Below are 22,331 nucleotides of genomic sequence, written 5' to 3' on the forward strand. Positions count from 1 at the left end.
ATAAATAGATAAAATAGGGCCCACTTTTTTTTTAATATTGAGAGGGCCCAATATTAAAAACTGTAAAGAATGTAAAATAAGGGCCAGAGGACCAACATATACTCTTCTCTTCTTTCTGCTGCGTTCTCATTCTTTAATTGAGAGGGCCCAATTTTCTTTTCTTTTTTTGACTTTGTTTTAAATAAATAAATATTAAAAACTAAAATAATATGCCCATCCTCTCTTTTTTTTTTTTTTGGCTTGCGTTCTGTCTCTCTCCACTCCTCAATTCTCATCGACCTCGATACCTCACTACCCAGCCACTTAGGTATGATTCTTTGATTTGTTATTTACAAATAAATTAATGTTTGCTTTAGTATTCCTAATGGTTTGATTTGGTTTTCAAATTGCAAAGGTCTTGGCTGTCTAGCAATTTTCTGAGATTCTGGGAATTGAGAAAATTGGAGAAGGAGCAGTGAGCAAACTCAAAGTCTCATCTGAGTCTTTGATCTTCAAGGAATCATGTTCTCTTATTCACATTGAATTTGCAGCTAAGAATGCAAGGAGATGAATTTTCAAATGAATATCAATCAACACTGCTGGAAGAATGTATTATTTTGAGGGTTTTAGATCAAGCATCTTTTTGTAATTATTTTTTGTTGCAAACTTTACACTTGTATTGACTATTTAGCCTTTTTTGTAGGCTCATCTAATGAGGTATCATTGATCATACATTGTTGGCTATTTGATTTTTTATTGTGAGTTTGTTCAAGTATAAATTTCATATAAGACTAAAGCTTGGAGGGCAACATTTTAAGTTTTCATTAGTTCCATGTTTGCTTTAACTAATTTATTTGGGAGGTTTTGGTTTGATTCCCCTCCTTTGTACTCTCTTTTTCCTTTTCTTATTATAAGCGGATAGGAAGGATCTCCTCCTTACCTATCCAAGCCTTTTAAAAAAAAAAAAGTTTTCGCACAGGACCTCCAAAAAGTTTGAGACGGCCCTGTTTCTAACGTCTCCCATCGGTAGCTCATGATATGCATGAAGACCGGAGCGCCTCACGTCCATTAATAAGAAAGAAGAAGCAAAAGCTGAAACAGCAAGATCTGAGCGCGCGGGTGCCGACGACGAAGTCTTTGTGTCTGGTTCCTTCAACATTTGTTCTAAATTTCTGAGATACTTCACCTTTACCAGTGAGTCCACAATCCTTTTGCTAGAATTTATAAACATGCACTATTACCTATTACAATTATAATTAGACAGAGCGACCCATGATACTGAACAAGAGGATGGTACCGGTAGGCTCCCGCTTTTGGCATAATCTCCTCCACATTTCTTTCATTTTCCTTTTCCTTCCACAATGTTGTTCCTACTCTAGTGACCTTGACGCACTGTTGATGCTCAAGAAATCCATGATTGGACCCCAAGGTTCGGGGCTAGAGGACTGGGAGCCCTCTTCTCGCTACTACTGCTCCTTCTCTGGAGTTTCATGTGACCACCAATCACGAGTTGTTGCTCTTAACGTGACCAGTTTTCCTCTGTTTGGCTCGATTCCGGTGGAGATTGGGCTTCTGAACAAGCTCATCAACCTCACCATTGCCGACGACAGCTTAGCAGGGAGTCTTCCACTGGAGATCGCCAACCTGACTTCATTAAAGCTTTTGAACATCTCCAAGAACGTCTTCAGTGGAAGGTTTCCTGGAGAAATCATACTCCGAATGACGGAGCTTGAGGTTCTCGACGCCTACGACAACGACTTTATTGGGAGCCTTCCCCTTGAGATCGCCAGTCTCAAAAAGCTCAAATATCTAGATCTTGGCGGGAGCTTCTTCACCGGGGAAATTCCCGGAAATTATTCAAATATTCATAACTTAGAATATTTGGCCCTCAGCGGTAACTTGCTTGCCGGAAAACTTCCGGCCAGCTTGGCTCGGTTGAAGAATCTCAAGGAATTTCATGTCCAGTACTTAAACAATTTCGACGGTGGAATTCCACCTGAGTTGGGGATGTTAGAGTCGCTGCAAGTGCTTGACATGGCCGGCTGTGACCTCTCCGGCACGATTCCGACGACTCTGGGCTTTTTGAAGAACTTACACTCGCTGTATATATGGGATAACCGTTTGAGTGGTAATATACCTCCAGAACTTTCGGGTATGGCCAAACTTATGAATCTGGACCTCTCTGAAAACGAACTCACCGGTGAAATACCAGAGAGTTTCTCAAAGCTCAAGAACCTTACACTTCTCAACCTGTTTAAGAACAATCTCCACGGCCAGATACCCAACTTTATTGGTGATCTTCCTCATCTGGAGATGCTTCAAGTTTGGAACAACAACTTTACATTTGCTCTACCGGAGAGTCTTGGCCGGAATGGAAGACTTATTTACATTGATGTAAGCGGAAACCGCCTCACCGGGCTGATTCCTCTCGATCTGTGCAAGGGAAGGAGGTTGAGTGTGTTGATTCTGAAGGATAATCAATTCTTTGGCTCGATTCCAGAGGAATTGGGCCGGTGCAAGTCTCTCGAGGATATCCAATTGATGAGAAACACACTCACAGGGGCTATTCCTGCTGGAATCTTCAGCTTACCTAATTTGTTCTTTATTATGCTCGACGATAACCAATTGTCTGGAGAACTTCCGATGCAGATGTTGGGTGCCCCACTCGAAGGCCTCACACTTTCCCGGAATCAGATTTCTGGAAAAATCCCATCCACCATTGGTTCATTCAAGGACTTACAAACTCTTTTGCTGGATAACAACAGATTCTCCGGGCAAGTACCAAAAGAAATCTTCAGTTTACAATCGTTAAACAGACTCAACATGAGCACCAACGAATTCGGTGGTGAAATTCCGGCTGCAATTTCTGACTGTTCCTCTCTAACGTCCCTAGATTTAAGTCAAAACACTTTAGTTGGGGAAATCCCAAGAGGGATAGGCAAACTCTTTCAGATTGGCATTCTTAATTTCTCAAGGAACAAGCTAACAGGTCCAATACCTGTGGAATTCAAATACATGGCGAACCTTACAACTTTGGATCTCTCCTATAACAATTTCATTGGTAGGATCCCAACCGCAGGTCAGTTTTTAGTGTTCAACAACGCTTCATTTAATGGAAATCCACATTTGTGTTTGCCGAGAAATGTTTCATGCAGCTCCTATAACCACCCACGACCTCGAGACCATAAAGTCATCATTGCTGGACTCACTGGAGCTCTGGTAACTTTGCTACTCATGCCGCTTCTCATATATGTACTTATCTGGGTTTATAGGAAGCAAAAGATCAGAAAGATTGAGAAATGTGGCTCTTGGAAGCTCACAGTTTTCCAAGTACAGCATGATCTCAATATAGAGGACGTTCTCCAGTGCCTAAACGCAGAGAACATTATCGGCAGGGGTGGTGCTGGAGTTGTCTACCGAGGGACAATGCCAAATGGTGATCATGTCGCCATCAAGCGGTTGAAGAGGGATCAGGGATTTTCGGCTGAAATTAAAACATTGGGACAAATCAAGCACCGGAATATAGTGAGGCTGTTGGGGTACATGTCAAACATGGACACTAATTTGTTGTTGTACGAGTACATGCCTAATGGTAGCTTGGGACAGCTTTTGCATGGGTCTAATGGAGGGCATTTGGAGTGGGAAATGAGGTACAAGATTGCTGTGGAAGCTGCAAAGGGATTGTGTTATCTCCACCATGATTGCTTGCCTCTGATTATACACAGGGATGTAAAGTCCTATAACATCTTGCTGGACTCTAATTTCGAAGCTCATATTGCTGATTTCGGGCTTGCCAAGTACTTTCAAGGACCAACAGATTGCATGTCTTCGTTTGCTGGTACCTTTGGTTACATTGCCCCAGGTGCGTAATCTCTTAACATAAAGTCATCAGTTATCTTACTCTTTTTGAAAATGGTATAGTAACAAACCAACCATGTAAGGAATCAATTATATTGCTGAATCACTTTGCCTGTGTTTGTTGTGATGTATGATCGAACAGAGTATGGTCGCACAATGAAAGTGGATGAGAAAATTGATGTGTACAGCTTTGGTGTGGTTCTGCTGGAACTAGTAACAGGGAGGAAACCAGTGGTGGAACTAGTAGAAGAAGTTATGAACATAGTAAGTTGGGTAAGTCAAACCACATCACAAATCGCTCAGCCATCCACTACATCATCTGTACTCACAGTAATGGACTCCAGGCTCAGTGGGTTCCCACTGGCAAGTGTCGAGCATGTGTTCAAGATAGCTATGATGTGCGTCGACAATCACAGCCCTGCAAGACCTACGATGAGGGAAGTCGTCTACTTCCTCACTAATCCTCCTTGTTCTGCTCCAGGCATGACAAACCCTTAGGATGTTGTGCGCTATGCATATTAAGTATTGACTAAAACTTATAGTGCAGATATAGCCTGCAACATATCTGGTCCAAACACCACCACTTAGTGTGTGGCTTTGAAGTTTCTATAATAAGAATGGAGGCTAGCATGCAGTTGATATGCTTTGTTTTCCATCTTCTACTTTCTTCTAGAAGGGCTGCTAGCATATTTACCTTAAGAGCATGATTTTTCATAGATATGAAACCAAGTGATTCCTCATAAAAGCACATATTGCTTGCTTACTTTGATCACCTTCATTATTTCTCAGCAAAAGATGCCTGTTGAAATAACTATATGATTTCATTTATAAATAGAAACTCTGTGTACTGCAGCAATGAATGTAGCCTACAAGTCTCCAATAATGATGAAAATCGGCCTTGAAGTGTATAACAATGAACTGAACCTTAAGGCTTAAATCAAATTTTCTTCTGATCTCTCTAATATGAAGATATTGCCTCTGTCGATCATCCGTTCCTATCCTCATGGTATCATCAACATATCTGTAGTGATTCAATTGAGGAAAAACAAAACACAATCTGCAGAGAATAAAAATAACAGATCATTAAATGATTCAGGATACGTGATCTCGAATTCTCGAGCCAACCGTCTGGAATGAAGATTCCAAGCAGAATATCATAATTTGCCGAAACACGTTCATCAACTGTTGCATCTCCAAAGACAAAAACAAATAATTAGAGTTGAAGTGTTAAACTACACCTACTATGAAACTGGTCGTGTGTGTACACAACTACAGAGGATTGAATCTAATTAATGGACGGCTAACAATTGTGGCCTCCTTCAAGAAAACATCCAAATCAGTTAAAGCACTTGATCTACCTTTTCTCTCACCTATGTTACATTTCTTTAGTTTTTAGTTAGATCACTGCTACAAGTTCTTAAACGTTTCTATTTTCAATTTTTACAGAGAGTTGACATCAGCTATGACAACTCTACAATCACTCCAGTTCAGGTATTTGACATTATATTGTGGCATGCATATCAGATAATTGGTATATGCTTTCTGAAACTAGAATCCTCTGCTCTCTGCTAGTTTTTGCTTTACTTTTCAATTATAGCCGTGCATTATGAATGAGCTTTCTAAGCAAAAGAGTGGTGAGATCATAATAAGTGTGTGTGGGATCAACTTTGGATTTGTAAATTACACGGCTACGAGTGAAAAAGCAAAACGAAGCAGAGAGAGTCCATTTTTGAGTTGAGGAAGAAAGAACCTTTGCCCTCCGTTTTGCCATATCATGCACCAAATGCCCAGTTGTAAAACACAAACCATATCACCATACAGTTAATGGGAATATAGAATATAACTAGTAAACAAACACGCGCAATGCTGCGGGATAAAAAAGTAATTAACATGAAGGATATGCAAAATAAAGTTAATCAAAATTGTTTATAAGTTGGTTTATATTGTATCAACACGTACAAACTATTATCGCATCGAAAAATACGTACACGTTTAAGGAAATAGGATGCAAGAGAGATTGATGAGAGAATTGCATGTTGTCTATTCATTGATAATAGGAGTCCTATATATAGGAACTACAAAGTACAATTTGTTGGAGTATAAGGATTCCTATTCTAACTTGAATTGGGAATTCTTTCATATTACAACTATAGAATTAATCCTAGCTTGACATATACACCAATAGTCAACAGCCTTCAACACTCCCCCTCACTACTAGAATAATGTCATTAGACATCGCCACTATTAAATCGGTCAGGATTGCACCTGATGTTAAAAAACATGTTAACATCAGTTTGTGAAAAAACCGATTTCCATTGGTATTATAGACATCAGTCACCAAAGAAAACGATGAGAAAAGTTTCGTTCCAAAATTTTAAAAAAACGCGGAGGGACTAAGTTTTAAAGTTTGAGAAACGCGGGGGCCAATTATTTCATCCCCCCTAACACTTAGTATTTTTTTCCGCTTTCTCTAAAACTGTAGCTAGGGTTCGAATGACTTCAGCAGCTCATTCACTTCAACTGTCGACCTCATCGTTCTCCAAGCTGACCTACGTCGAGTCCCCGTCCTCCTTCTCCAACCTGACGTGCTCCAAGTCCCTCTCCGACCCAAGCCGACTGAAGCCGCCTCCGACCTGACCCCGAGTCCTCGACCTCACTCTCTGACCCCGTGTTCCCCTGCCTCGCTCTCTCACCCCGAGTTCCCGATCTCGTTCTCCAGACCTCGAGCTTGAGATCCGATCTGACCTCCAGCTTATCAGCGGACCTGAGCTTGTCATTCTCCAACTTGAGCCAGCTCTAGCTAGTTCTCCAACGTCTAGTCTCGTAGGTCCTCTCTCCCTCTCTCCTCTTCGTGACCATCAATACTGATTCCCTGTCCAGTTTTGATCTAAAGTTCAGGCTTTTTTGTTTAATTCTTATGTATTTGAGTTGGGTTTGTCTTTGAATGGCTTAAATCTGTGGTATTTTGAGCTGGTGCCTGTTGATTGTGTTTGATTTTAGTTCTTGCACATGTTGGCTGTCAATCTGCAGAGGAAGATCCTAGATTGAAGGTTTTCAAGAATGAGTGGTTTGAAGGCAAGGACTGTCTTGACATTGGCTGCAATTCTGGGATCATCACTATACAAATCGGTAGTTATTCTTGCTTATAATGATCGTCATTGTGTGTTATGAGTTTATGAGCTATGTTTGTTTCTTGCATGTGACGGATTTGGGGTTTTGGTGATGCAGGAGTTTACGGTTGTGATATTGGGTTTGTGATCAACAAGGAGAGGGAGATGAAATTTTAAATTACGTTGAAGAGAGCAGGAGAGCTGCAGGTTTGGTGAGTTATCTATTGCTGTATTCTTTTTTTCGACTTTGGAGGTGGTGAGAATCTCCATTTGAATTGATTGTGGAATTGATTTTTGTTTTTCATTTTGTGTTTGTTTTGGATTGATTTGCGAATGTATTTGCAGCAACAGGAGGGAGAGCTAGTGGGTGCTTAAGGGTAAGTTTCATGGATCATTTTCTTCTGTATCTTTTGTTTGAGTGGTTAAGAATGACTCGGGTCTTCTTTGTTTATTAGAAGAGCTGGCACAATACTTGGGAGCTCTTCTTTGTTTACTGGATTGGTTTTTACTTCGAGTGGTTTGGTTGCAGTTTATAACTGTTATCTTCTATCCAATCTGCAGTTTTGATGTTTAATTAGAGACAGATAAAGAAGCATACTAAATCGTAGGCCTACCAAAATAGGAACAAAACAGTTAGTAAAAAAAAAAAAGAACATTTGAATATTACTAATCTTTATACACCTTTAGATGTGTTTACAGTATGCCCTACTATAATTATGATCTGCATTACAATGGAAGCATACCCACTATAATTATGAATCCATATTCATGGACCAAGGTGCAAATTTTTAGATTTCAATCCACTTTGTGCTTATAAAAAAGTTATGCATTTGGTGCTTAATTATGTTTTGGATTTGGGCTAATCTAATTCATTCAAATCCTTATAATCATGTAGGTGGCCAACATAATCTTTATAGATGCACCAGTTGGTGCTGGGTTTTCATACTCTACAACCTCGGAAGGGTACTATACTTCCGATACAAAATCAGCTGCACAGACCTATACTTTCTTAAGAAAGGTAAGGAGAAAAGAATCACAAGTACTTCTATTTGTGCATTTATTTTCATGTTTCTGAAATCTTGCAGTTTCTCTTACTCATTTCTATGATTTGTGAAACAGTGGTTATATGCACACCCAAGGTTTCAGGGAAATCAACTGTACATTGGTGGTGACTCATATTCAGGACTTATTGTTCCCATTCTTCTTAAGAATATACTAGAAGGTAAGTCTCTTCATATTCAAGGCAGAAATATTGGCATCAATAATGCACACACGCCCGATTGAAAACCGTTTATTGATATGGAACCTATAGTGAATCATGCACTACTTAAGAGGTCATAGTCGGTCAAATGTATGAACAATAGTATTGTGTTGTGAAGGAAACAAAAAATTCTCTTAATTTAACTTCCTAAACCTTGGATACTGCATTGCAGGTTTAGAGTCTGGGTCAAGGCCAAGAATGCAACTCCAAGTAATACACTATCTAATCTCATTTTAGTATTCCCCTAATTCATTTCTTTGGCAATGTATAATATGATTTAGCTTGAAACAGGGATACTTGCTTGGAAATCCAGTTTCAGATTCTTTTATTGATGTAAATGAGAGGTGCATAATATTTTTTTACTGCTCATTTGAAGTATAATATTGTCAGCATAAGTTACATACTTACATTACTTTTGACGAAGTTTTAACTATACCATGCTCATTGTAGGCTGCTAAAACTAATTGCAGTGGGGACTATGTCAATGTGGAACTTAACAATACACTTTGTGTTACTGCTCTTCAAAAAATTAAAGATGTGAGTAACATTACTACTTTTTGTTTTGATAATGAGCACTGTCCTAATCACGTAGTCTGAAATTGAAAATTCATTCCCTTTTAACTTGCAGTGTCTTCTACAAATAAATCTTGCATAGAAGAAATCACAAGTTCTTCTTGCGTATCAGAAAAATCTATCAGAAACAGGTCTTCGAGCTTTGATATACAGGTGATCTTCCCTGTGCCATCTATTTCCTCCAACTCAACTACTTATTTTAAGTCTAAGCATATATTAATGGTCCTCATATAAATGTGATCTCAATATCATGCATATGATGTTTGAATATCATATACTCTTAAATTCAATTTTTATACCCTAGCTATTTTGCATCTCAGAAAGCTAGACAATATTCCAATTTTTACTGTTGGAATGAATACTAGGAAACCATTTGTTGCATTCTACAAAATGGACAACAAAACCAACTGAAAAATTCCCATCGATTTTTGGTCTTATCTTCGATACTGACTATATGGTACATTTTGCCTTGCAGTGGTGATCATGACATATCAGTTCCATGGATTATATTATGCTTCAGGTTGGATCCTCTAGAAGTTGATTAGTTCAAGCATCTAAGGTTCATTCAGGTTGGTTATTTTGCTTGACCTTTGAAGTACTTTACTGACCTTCAAGTACCAGAAAGTTTATTAATATCAATGTAGTTTTGATATCAGTATTTATTTGTAGAGGAAGATCAACTTACCTGAGATATCTAATCCTTTCACTTCTTTGCAGGGTAATTGGGGCGTAGGGAGAAGGAAGATTTGGAGTAGGTATTGTTTTTGACTTGGCTACTATTATCTATCCAAACAACCATTCAGGCCACAAAAAACTTGGATAAGCCCTTTTGATTTTGGTTCATGTTTTATCGTTTATGAGGGTTTGATTTGTGACAATTTTTATTTACTGTTGGGGTGAGTTTCTTATTTGGTTTGTTGGCTAGATGCTTGCATAAATTGGAGGTGTTTTTGGAAATTTATTAGTGGTCATTTAGTTCAGAAATTGGAGGTGTTTTTGTAATTGGAAGATTGTATTTTTAGTGATATACAGTGATTGATTTTTGTTATGTTTGTTTTGTCATGAATTGATCATTGATCATTGATTTTTGAATTTTGCAGTTGTGTAGATACTTTTCACGAAGAGAAGAGCAAACGTGAAAGAAGAAAAGAAAACAAAGCTTTGACTATGGAATTGTTGGCTGTGGCATATTCGTCCCTTGTAGCCATAATGCAGGAGATTATATATAGGTTGGTCATGCTGGAATTTTCAGCCACACAGAAGTATTCTCTTGCATCTAATTCAACTTACATTGTGGAAGAGGCTGGTGATCTGTAAGGCAGAAATGGACGAATGTATAGATTTGATAATGGAAGAATTAGAGAGAGCTTGTAAGAGTTAGTGAAAAAGTTTGTGAACCAGCTTTTATGATATGTAAAACGATAGCATATTCGGCAAACATTATAAGATTGTGATTACTACTCTTATCGCCTAAACCCGCAGCATCGCGCGGACGTACTTTCTAGTATGATGTCTAGATATAAAGTTGAAATCAGTTTTAACCATAAAAACTGATGTCTAGTAATATAGATACATCAGTTCCAAAATGAAAATCGATGTTACTGAAATATACATACATCGATTTTTTGTCGAAAACGATATGTTACTGAGTACCAGACATCAATTTCCAACATGGAAATCGATGTTACTAAAATATACAGACATCGATTTTTTGTCGAAAACGATATGTTACTGAGTACCAGACATCAGTTTCAAAATGAAAATCGATGTTACTAAAATATACAGACATCGATTTTTTGTCGAAAACGATATGTTACTGAGTACCAGACATCAGTTCCAAAATGGGAACCGATGTCTGTAACAGTATCAGTCATCGGTTCTTAAATCAATAACGATGTTAAAACGCAAACTTGTGTTGTGTAATCTATATTTCTTTAAGCATTAAATACAATAAAATGTGGGTTTAACAATAGTAAAACATGTAAGTTTGTTATCATTTAAACCTATTTACATCGATTTATAATTAGGAACCGATGTCTACACGAATACTAGACATCGGCTAAAAACCGATGTCTGCATTTTCCGGATCTTTCTCACCACCCACAAAGACATCGGTCGGGTTTTTGTTTCTCATCGGTTTTTGGCCGATGTCTGGGGCCATAATTCTAGTAGTGCCTTATGCCGCTCAAACTTGGTGATGACGCTCTGATTGTTGCCTCGTTAAAAACCTTGCACAAGTAATAAAAACCATGTGGGACAAAAATAACCTCGAGGAGGAGAAAAATAGTACAACACGTCCTTCACTCTTCGAGATCAAACATGTAGGCATCATCCCTTCCCCTGATGTCGACATCTCCTCCTGATTGTTACAATCATGGGAGTTCATTGTTTGTACCTATTTTTCGCATGTCAGCCTATTAAGCTCAAGCTGTTAGATGAGAGAAAAATTATAACATTTAGTGATCATTATTGCGATTATCACGGATTCTTATTGAGATTCGCCGAGATTCATTATTTGGTATTTAACACCAATAAATTGCATTACATACCAAATATAGGAGCAACCGCGTTACATGGCAACAAATTGGCATTTATGGGCTAATTGGAAGCATTCAAGGGCAATATTTTATATTTATAGCTATATTAACTAGCAAATCAAGGAGAATGATCAAAGCACAACTAGCAAGAAATTATGGGCATTTCTTCAATCATTAAGACCGAAATATTCATTTAATTTAATTACTCTTTCCTTCCTAAATATCATGTTTGTAATTATATAAATACAACCCTCTTAACTCATTGTAAAGGATCCCCGACCAACACAACTCAATTACAATACATCAAATTCTCTACAAAATCTTTTCATTCTTTCTCTAGCCTATTTTTAATCTTTTATCGCTTTCTTTACATTCTGCAGTTTACTTTCGTACAATTTACTCTTCAGCCCCTTTAAATTTCATGCAATTTAAATTATTTCATTTAGATTCTTGCTCTTTTACTTTCTCGCAAACTTATATCAAAAATCAAAAAGAGAAGCAACAGTGAAGACGCCGAAAGTCCATGCAACAAAGGCAAGAGAACCCAGCGACCGAGATGGTTCCTTCCTTGGCCCACAGTCACTTGAAAGAAGTCAGATCATCACTAGCAAATCATTTCAAAACCTCGCTCAGCCAATAGGCCACAAGTTGGCATGCCCGCGCAATCCAGAAGGACAATTGGACTTCAAATACCTCGGTCACTTATTTGGGCCGAGACAATTTTGAGGCAAACATTCGGATAATTTTCTCAATCCGATGCTCTTCACATGTTTCTCGAAGCTGGATTTTGGTAACGACTTAGTAAATAAGTCTGCTACATTATCCTCTTATCGGATTTGAATCACTTCAATCTTTAGAAGTGCTTGTTGTTGCTGATTATAAAAGAACTTAGGCGATATATGCTTGGTGTTGTCGCAATTGATGAAACCTAACTTCATTTGTTCAATACAAGCTGCAAACCATAAGTTCCTCGAATATGTCTAATTACAGACCTTAGCCATATGTATTTACGCACAGCTTCATGTAGAGCAATAATATTTGCATGATTTGAGGAAGTAGCAATAAAGGTTTGCTTTGTAGACCTCCAAGATATCGTAGTGCTTCCCATGGTAAAGACATAACCCATTTGGAAGCGACATTTGTGAGGGTAAGAGAGATACCATGCATCAGCAAAACCCATCAAAACATCACTATCATTTTGATGGAGGGGAGGAGGGTGACACTGGCCAACATGGACGGCTGCGGCGCCAGTGCCAGCTACATGGCCGGTCATGGTGTCTTGGACGGCGCCACTTGGGCCAATGGGGTCCGATCTCATTCTTCCGTCATTCATTTTCTCTTTGTAGGGATAAAACCAGCCCATATCAATCGTACCCTTTAAGTATCGAAAGATTGTCTTTACACCAATCTAATAACGGCGTGTTGGAGTAGAGTTATATCTAGCTAACAAGTTCACTACGAATGAGATGTCTAGTCTTATCCATTGAGCTAAGTACAGTAATGCGCCTATTGAACTTAGATAGGGTACTTCGGCCTCCAATAATTCCTCATCCTCATCCTTTGGACAAAACAGGTCTTTTCCAGGCTCAAGACTACGACCAATCATGGGAGTACTCACAGGCTTTGCTTTATCTTCATTAAAGTGCTTTAGTCAAAATCCCATAACTACGGTGCTAGAGTTCTAATCCGAGACAAAATCGTGTTTTCCAAAGATCTTTCATCTCAAATTCGGATTTCAAATATTTAGCAGTTTCCTTTAACTCATCTAGAGTTCCAATTAGGTTCATGTCATCAACATAAACTGCTATAATTGCAAATCCGAAACTTGTTTTTTTAATGAACACGCATGAGCATATTTCATTGTTAGACATATCATTTCTCAATCAAGTAGTCACTTAGACAGTTATACCACATCCTTCCGGATTGTTTCAATCCATATAGTAAGCGTTTTAATCTTTTAGAAAACGCGGTCCGTGGTTTAGACCCACTTGATTTGAGTAATTGAAGTCCATCTGGAACCTTCATAGATATCTCTGAATCTAGATCCCCATAGAATATGTTGTAACTGCATCCATAAGCTACACTTCAAGTTTTTCGAAAACTACCAAACTGATAAGGTAGCGGAAGGTTATTAGGTCCATTACGGGAGAATATGTCTCCTTGTAGTCAATTCCAGGGCGTTATGAGAAACCTTGAGCCACAAGGCGGGCTTTATATATAACAATCTCATTTTTCTCATTACGATTTATAACAAAGACCCATTTATGGCCAACAGGCTTTACACTTGGGGTGTCAGTGTTACCGACCCAAATACCTGTCTCTTTGCTAGTGAATCCAATTTAGCCTGGATCACATCTTTCCATTTATGCCAATCTGCTCTTCGTAGACATTCTTCAATAGAGCGAGGTTCAATATCATCATGTTCTATGTTAATGCTCAAAGTCTGGCGGTAGCCAAACCTTCGTTTAACGCGGGCGGACCGCTACTCTGTATACTTGGTGATTCCTGCTGGCTGCCAAATGAAAGACAGGGCGTCAGAGGGAGACCGCGTTGGGCGGTCTTCACTTCTCCGATGCCTAAGTCAGTTGATATATATAGGCAGCACAATAATAAATGAGTAGTTAATGCGTAATAATGAAGAGAGAAGAGAGGACCTTTTATAGGTGAGGAGAGGTCTGATCTTCTCTTTGTTTTCGATGTGGGACTGATATGCTTCAGTTTCCCAGTTCCAGTAGCTTCTGATGCCGTCTTGGCAGAGTGCGTGGCGGCGCGTCAGCGTTGATCCCGGGGAACTCTTGTGCTCAGGCCGTGGCCCGCCTGGCTGCCTATCTGTGGGTTACTCCTTTGACGGTAGTTGGTATCTCTGGCGGTACGATGAGTGTGTCTGATTATAGCTAATTATGCTTTGTAACGTACATGTAGGTACAAGTCCCCCAAGTCCCCAGTCAAGGAGGGCAATCTTGGTTGGGGAGTTGATCGGCGGTTTGAAGCGTTTTCTTCCGCTAGACTTTTGCAAAAGCATAATTAGCGTCAGTGCGTTGTCAACCATGGATATTACTGAGCAAACGCTTTATACCCTTTCGGGTGGGCCCCTGCTAGGCCCCCCAGGGAGTCCCCCACTCCCCGGCGAAGATGGACCTCCGGATGGTCGCAAAATTTGTTTGGTGAGGGGGAGCTGCACGGAGCAGAGGGTGTTGGGTAGCGAACCCAATCTTTAGTACCCGAGTGACGGGGGTCAACGTACCTGATCAGGGTTGTCGTAGACTGTTGACTAGTCCCCGTGTCCCGTAGGGACAATCTGACTGTAATGCCGCGTGGCGGTCATTTGTCAGAATGAGGCGTGGCCTCGGGATCCGCCGCTGGCGGGAGTCCCCCCGCTGGTTCATAGCAGTAAACAGCGTCCAGTGGACGTGCTTGGCGTTACTGTATTGAGCGGTACCGCGCTGAATAAAGTACGCGACTTGCCAGATAAAAGAGGTTTCCGCTAGAGGTGCGTAGCGGAAGGTGCCCCGTTTGTATGATGACAAGGGAGAAGTGCCGCTTTTAGGAGACTTCGTAAATAATAGCTAGTGAAAAGTTCCGCTGGCGGGGTTCCGCCCAGCGGAGATCGTCACTAGGAGAGGACAAGTGAGAAGTTTCGCTGGCGGGGTTTCGCTCAGCGGAGACCGTCACTTGGAGAGGACAAGTGAGAAGTTCCGCTGGCGGGGTTTCGCTCAGCGGAGACCGTTACTTGGAGAAGGACAAGTGAGAAGTTCCGCTGGCGGGGTTTCGCTCAGCGGAGGCCGTCACTTGGAGAAGGACAAGTGAGAAGTTCCGCTGGCGGGGTTTCGCTCAGCGGAGACCGTCACTTGGAGAAGACAAGTGAGAAGTTCCGCTGGCGGGGTTTCGCTCAGCGGAGACCGTCACTTGGAGAAGACAAGTGAGAACTTCCGCTGGCGGGGTTTCGCTCAGCGGAGGCCGTCACTTGGAGAAGGACAAGTGAGAAGTTCCGCTGGCGGGATTTCGCTCAGCGGAGACCGTCACTTGGAGAAGACAAGTGAGAAGTTCCGCTGGCGGGGTTTCGCTCAGCGGAGACCGTCACTTGGAGAAGACAAGTGAGAAGTTCCGCTGGCGGGGTTTCGCTCAGCGGAGACCGTCACTTGGAGAAGACAAGTGAGAAGTTCCGCTGGCGGGGTTTCGCTCAGCGGAGACCGTCACTTGGAGAAGGGCGTACCTCGGATTGCTTCCGTGATACGCCTTGACACGTGGCAAATAACTAGAGGGTTAGCGTGTGGAGACGCGTCTCCTCAGTCCGGCCGTCTTCTCGTCATTAATGCGAGTAATGATGGATTTCGTAACCGAGGCGACGCCTCGGGTAACCCGGAGGGTTAGTGCGAACAGGGGACACGTGTACGGCTGGGGTGTGATGTCGTTTTCTAGCGGACGGCCCAAAAGCCTCTGACGTTGACATAAAAGGGGGGAACGTATTGAGAAGGGAGATCAGAAAATCCATTCGAACTGTTTGTCGTCTTCAAGCTCTGCCCAGCCGAGATTTGCAGAGAGAGTGCCGTGCGTTGGTGGAGTTCTCGTGGTCGGAGAGACGAAAACTTCCGTCGTCGGGGCATAGCGAGCATCAGTACGCCGGCGAGTTCACGACTGAGGTTAGTGTTCTGGTTATCCTTCTCTTCGGTTTTGTGTTTTTGTCGATTTGTGGGTTTGGTATTTGTGTCTGGGATTTGGTGTGTGAACTGGGTTTCTTGATGCTCGTCGGGGGTGTAAGATGAGATTTGAGGTAGGTTACGGTGCTTTGACAGAGAGTTGACAGTTAGGGTTTTGCTAGATGGTTGAATCTGGGTTGAGGGGGGGGGGGGGTTTGTTCATGTTTTGGTATTTTCTGGGTAGCTGTTCGTGGTGCTTTGCTATGCCTGATATAGGGATAGGTTAGATCCTTCTGTGGGCTAACTGATTTGGGTTTTAGGGTTTTGGGATGGCCAACGTCGTAGAGATCTCGAGCAGTGAGGACTCCGGGTCTGACGTGTCAATCAGTGCGGCGGATAGGGTTTTTATTGACTCGTTGCGTCCGTCTGCCCGTGCAGGAACCTCACTGCCAGAGCCGTTAGACATCGAGCCGCTGCAAACCATACCCTGGGAAGTTGTCATGGGCCGTACGTCGCGTCCGGAGAGTTCTAGGGCGGGTGAGGAAGCTGCTGCGCGGGAGAGGAGTGAGGAGCGGCTAGCAAGTAATAGTGCCGCCAGTGGTTCTGCTGACGGGGGAAACGTGACGGGGGAGGAAACAGAATCGGCGTGGGTGCTCCCGGATGGGACCCCCGTCGACGAGGCGGGAGGGCGGATGACTGCCGCCGCGGTCAACCGGATGAAGCGGATATACCGGCTGCCGGGAGTGGTGAGACTTCGTCAACCGACGGCGGACGAGAAGGCCTCAATCCTTCCAGCGGGGTTCGCCGCCGTTCACGAGGCAATATTCCGCCAAGGAGTGACGTTGCCGCTAGTGCCCAACCTTCAGATCCTGGTGTGAGTTCGGCGTCGCTTTTGGGCAGATCTGTCCCAACATGTGGCGGTTGATGCTGGCGATGAACTCCTTGTGGCGGCTATCTGGGTGCGAGGGGCCGACGGTGGCGGAGGTTTTGCACTTCTACGAACTGGTCTACATTAATCGCCAAGGTTGTAGGGGGCAAGTAAATTTGAGCCGCCGGCAGGGAGCACCCAAGCTGATAGAGAATTTGAGGGATTCGATGTCCTACTGGCGGGGGACGTTTTGCGTGGCAACGACGGGGTGGGAGTATCAAGCGGAGTCCAACCAGGGGGAGCCGACGTTTAGGATTAAGTCGGAGTTTCAGCCAATCCGAGGTTGTCCGTCGATCTCCGCTGAACATAGTTGGCGGTTTATGGTATATATGTTGCAATCGTTTGACTGACACCTTCTCTTGTTTTACAGCGGGATTGCGCTACAATCTGACGCGTGAGGAAGAGTGCCGGGTTGCGCGTATCAAAGGTTGTTGGAAGAACCGCAATTTGCTGGACTTCCGCCTTCTCACCGGCTGGAAGTTGTTGGTTGATCTACAACTAACACGCGCTATTGGTAAGAGATCTCCGCCACATTGTGTCTCTTGATAACTTGGTTAAAGCTGACGGGTGTTTGCATGTTCTCAGATACTCCGCCAGGCAACAAAGCGAGCCGTGACGCCTTTGACAAAGCCATGGACCGTGCGGAGATAGACAACTTCTTGGAGACAATGTATGCGTCAGGCGAGGCGGCCCAGATGACAGTTGTGAACCCGGAGACGCTGGAGGTGAGCGCATCCGAGGTTCCGGTGACGCTGGCCATGCCGCACCACTCGCACCTAGGGGCCGACTGTCTGCCCAGCGTGCAGGCGGATGGACAAGCGGGCGGGGGGAAAAAGGGATCCTCTTCCGGGCCGTAGAAGGAAAGAGTGGTTGCCACTCGACGTGGGCCACAGAGAGAAAAAGTCGTGGCGCCAGTGGGGGCTGCCGCTACCGCGGTGGGGAGACAACCGCCGAAGGGGACCAGGGCTGCGCCCACTGGAGATACCCGGTCGATCCTGCGGAGGCGGCGCCAGTGTGATTCGGCCGGGGAGGAGGATGAGGACGAGATCCTCGAGGTCCACAGGCAGAAGAAGAGCCGACCAGACCCGTCAAAGGCCCCCGTGACGGCCGAGAGAGAGATGCTCGCGAGCGATATGGACTCTTTCGCTGCCTTCACCGAGTTCATGACCGACAGTGAGCGGGAGTTTCTCTATCACCTGTGCGAGCGGTTGGGGTTCGGCTGTCTGGCAGGGATGACGCGGCCAACGGCGATCAAGCAGTCGCCCTTTAGCTCAGCCTTTGGGCACCTGGCGGTTGGGCTGAATGAAATGTTCTTGGCGGCCTCCAAGCAACCCCGCATTGAGGGACAGCTCCGGGAGGAGGTTAAGAGGCTTGAGAGGGAGCTGGCGGAGGCCAAGGACAGGCTGGCAGATGTGGAGCGACGCCTGATGAAGGAGGACTGTGACGCTGCGGATGCTCGAGGCAAGCTAGACTTGGTCATCCAGCGGGACATAGAACGAAATGATCAAGTCTCCCAGCTGGAGCAAGACAAGGCCTTGCTGCAAGAGCGTGTGGCTGCCAAGGAGAAGAAAATTGATATCCTGCAGCGGGAGTCTGCCGCCAGGCAAGAGGAAGTGAAGAGACTGGAGGGTGAGGTGACCCGGCTGAGGGACGATGGAAGCCGAGCCGCTGCCGCCGCTGTGGAGAGTTTCAAGCAGTCGGCGGAATACAAACACGGGATGAATGAAGCGGCGAAGGCCGGCGCCCTGGCGAATGTCGAGATGTTGAAAGCGAAGGGTGCCATTGATTGGGCCAAGGCGTCCCTGCCCAAGGCGCCGCAAGCAAAAAATGCAGCGCCGACGAAGAAACCCCCGCCAGTACCCAGTCCCCCAGCAGGTGGCGGCAGCTCAGGCAGTGGGTATCACACTCCGGCGGATGGGACCATAGAGACGCCAAGTCCCACTGCTCGAGGGACTGACCAAGCAAGCTGCAGACAGCCGTCGCAGTCCGAAGTAGGCGACGCCGGGGCCAACCCCTGACATGCCGGACGTGCTCTGTTTTGATTGTGTAGCCGCTGAGGCTGAAAATATATGTACTTTTGTTTTTTTTTTTTTTGAATGTAAGGAACAATTTTTGGGTGGGGAGTCCCAGCCCTGAATATATGAAGTATGGAATTTTTGACGTTGTGTGATGATATGTCTATACCGCTAGAGTTTGACTTAAGGATTTTCTTTTGCAATCAATGAAAAATGAAAGGAATTAAGATTGGTCCAAGTGCACAGCGTAGCGGACGAGGTCCGCTGACGATTGCTGGTGTTGCCAGCTGCCCTTAGTGCTAGACTTGGTAACAATGGTTTGAATAATTCCTCGTTTCATTGATAACTGACTGGTCAGTGTTAACAAAAGTGGGGATGTACCCGTTGGGTAGCTTCCCTTAGCTAAATATTGAACAAAAATTTAGCTAAGTCAAGATGCTCCTGGGTAGCGACATGACTATTTGTAGTAATACCGAAGGTGTTCGGTATTCCAAGGGTAGGTCGTAGTGACGCCATCCTTGTCCATTAAGTAGAAGGTGCCTGGGCTAACGACTTCTACTATTTTATATGGACCTTCCCAAGTTGGGCGGAGTTTTGTTGGTGTTGGAATGACTTCCTTTATTACCCAGTCCCCCAGTTGGAGGTTCCGGGCCTTGACTCTGGCGTTGTAGAAATGCGATACTCGTTGCTTGTTTTGCAGGTTTTGCACATGAGCCTTGTGTTGTTTTTCCTCTAGGAGGTCCAAGTCCAGGTTGATGCCATCGCCGTTGGTCTCTGGGTGGTAGCACTCGACCCGAGCGGTGGGTTGAGCTACCTCGACAGGCAGAATGGCCTCAGTTCCGAACGTCATACAAAAGGGGGTTTCACCAGTGGCGGAGGATGGAGTCGTCCTGATGGCCCATAGCACTTCTGGAAGCTTTTCCGCCCACAAGCCCTTGGCAGTGTCGAGTTTCTTTTTTAGTAGCTTCTTGATTATCTTGTTTGCCGCTTCGACCTGGCCGTTGGTTTGGGGGTGGGCGACAGAGGCAAAGCTCATCTTGGTGCCCAGATTGGCGGTGAATGAAATGAGTTCCTCATTGTTGAACTGTGTGCCGTTGTCTGTAATGATTGTGTGTGGGACACCATAGCGGCAGTAAATGTTTTTCCAGAGGAAGTGAATGACTTTGGCGGTAGTGATGGCCGTTAGTGGCTCTGCCTCTATCCACTTGCTGTTGTAGTCGATAGCGACAATGATGTACTTGAACTGTCCTTTGGCGGTTGGGAATTTTCCCATCAAGTCGAGGCCCCATGTAGAGTGGACCCATGGACCGATGATGACTGAAAGTGGTTCCGCCGGCGCATGTGGGAGATCGGCGAACTGCTGGCATTTGTGGCAAGATCTCGACACCTGCCGGGCGTCCTCACCAAGCATAGGCCAAAAGTAGCCCTGTCGCATTGTACGATTGGCCAGGGATCTGGCGCCCGAGTGGTTTCCACACTCCCCGCCGTGGATTCCTGCCAGCACGAGCTTTCCTTCCTCCGGGGTTAAACAGCGGAGGTTGGGGTGAGTGAACCCCTGGCGGTAAAGCTTGCCATTCTGGATATTGTAGCGGGTTGCTCTCCGCTGAATTTGGCGTGCCTTGACCTTATCCTCTGGTAGTGTGCCGTTGCGCTTGTATGCAGTGATTTCGTCCATCCAGCTAGGGATGATTTCAATGTTGAAGATCTCTGCTAGGGTCTTTGTGATGCTTGGCTTGTCAAGGCATTCCACCTTTGTGTCCGCTGGACTTTGATGTGGCTGGGCGGTTGCCAGTCTCGCCAGGGAATCAGCCTTGGCGTTCTTTTCCCTGGGGATTTGTGTGATGGTGTGGAAGTTGAACTTTTTTAGCAACGTTTTGACATATCCCAAGTATGCCGCTAACTGCTGGTCCTTGGCCTGGAAGCTGTCGTTGACCTGGTTAACGACTAATTGAGAGTCGCTGAATATGTTGACGCTGTCAGCCCCTGAGTCAATGGCGAGGAGTAGACCGGCGATCAGTGCCTCGTACTCCGCCACATTGTTTGAAGCTTTGAAGTTGAATTTCAACGCGTACTCCGCGTTCAGTCCCCCTGGTCCTGTTAGGATGACTCCGGCGCCGCTGGCCTTGGCGCTGGCGGATCCGTCCACATGTAGGTTCCAATCCGACTGGAGGGGACTTGCCTCCCCGACGGTTACCACTTCCGCTCCGGGTACCATCTCTACACCGGGTTCAGGTTGACGTTCGGTGAGTTCAGCGATGAAGTCCGCCACTGCCTGGCCCTTCATGGCGGTTCTTGGTTTGTATTCTATGTCGAACTCGCTGAGCTCGATGGCCCACTTGCTGAGGCGCCCCGAGTGTTCAGGGTTCTGCATCACTTGCCTCAGCGGTTGATTGGTTAACACATGGATCGTGTGTGCCTGGAAGTACTGGCGGAGGCGCCTGGCGGCAACGATAAGTGCAAGGGCTAGTTGCTCCAAGGGAGGATACCTTGTTTCCGCTCCGTTCATGCCTCTGCCGGCGTAGAAAACCGGGAGCTCATCCTGGCCTTCCCTTCGGACAATTGCGCAACTTACCGCTGATGCAGATACCGCTAGATATATGACTAGGGTTTCTCCTTGGACAGGGACAGAGAGGAGAGGGACTGCCGCCAGATATTCCTTCAGGCCCTGGAACGCCGCCTGACATTCCGGATTCCAGTCGATGACCTTCTTGTGCGTTGTTTTGAGGAGTTTGAAGAATGGGGCACACTTGTCAGTGAGTCGAGAGATGAATCGAGAAAGGGCGGTTAACTTGCCCTGGAGGCACTGGACGTGCACCTTATACTCCGGGTCTGCCAGGTCAAGGATGGCCTGGACCTTGTCTGGGTTAGCCTCGATGCCCCGCTCGCTGACAATGTATCCCAGGAATTTGCTAGCGGTGACTGCAAAGAAACATTTTTCCGGGTTGAGGCGCATACCATAGGCCAAGAGAATGGTTACTATGATCCTGAGGTTTGCCACATGTCCGCCGGCCTTTATGCTCTTAACTAGCATGTCGTCCACGTAGACCTCGATGATTTTTCCCAGATGCTCCGCGAACATGGCGTTCATCAACCGCTGGTAAGTGGCACCGGCGTTCTTCAGACCGAAAGGCATGACATTGTAGCAGTAGAGGCCTTTGTCGGTGGTGAAGGTTGTGCATTCCTGGTCGCTGGGGTGCATTTTGATCTGATTGTACCCGGAGAAAGCGTCCATCATGCTGAGGAGCTCATGTCCGGCGGTGGAATCGACCAACTGATCGATACGGGGTAGCGGGAAACTATCCTTTGGGCACGCCTTGTTGAGGTTTTTGAAGTCAACACACATCCGCCACTTGCCGCTGGGCTTTTTTACTATTACCAAATTCGAGATCCACTGGGGATAGATGACTTGGCGGATGAATCCAATGTCCTGGAG

General features: G+C 44.7%; 2 protein-coding genes across 2 annotated transcripts; both read left to right on the forward strand.

The window, feature by feature from the left end:
• The first annotated feature begins 1,045 nt into the window (after positions 1-1,045).
• Positions 1,046-4,814, forward strand: LOC133729441 (receptor protein kinase CLAVATA1-like). The gene is made up of 2 exons (XM_062156973.1): positions 1,046-3,841; positions 3,980-4,814. Exons 1-2 carry the CDS (start codon positions 1,252-1,254, stop codon positions 4,333-4,335), a joined length of 2,946 nt encoding a protein of 981 aa, XP_062012957.1. The 5' UTR covers positions 1,046-1,251; the 3' UTR covers positions 4,336-4,814.
• A 2,660-nt stretch (positions 4,815-7,474) lies between these two features.
• On the forward strand, positions 7,475-8,553 carry LOC133725438 (serine carboxypeptidase-like 18; the record flags this gene model as incomplete). Its single annotated transcript, XM_062152707.1, has 5 exons — positions 7,475-7,725; positions 7,843-7,965; positions 8,067-8,169; positions 8,381-8,418; positions 8,500-8,553. Coding segments are annotated over exons 1-5 (396 nt in total), but the record flags the coding sequence as incomplete, so codon positions are not given.
• Between the last annotated feature and the right edge of the window lie 13,778 nt (positions 8,554-22,331).

Source organism: Rosa rugosa, chromosome 1, assembly GCF_958449725.1.
Source record: "Rosa rugosa chromosome 1, drRosRugo1.1, whole genome shotgun sequence".
In the NCBI taxonomy this organism is placed as follows: domain Eukaryota; kingdom Viridiplantae; phylum Streptophyta; class Magnoliopsida; order Rosales; family Rosaceae; genus Rosa; species Rosa rugosa.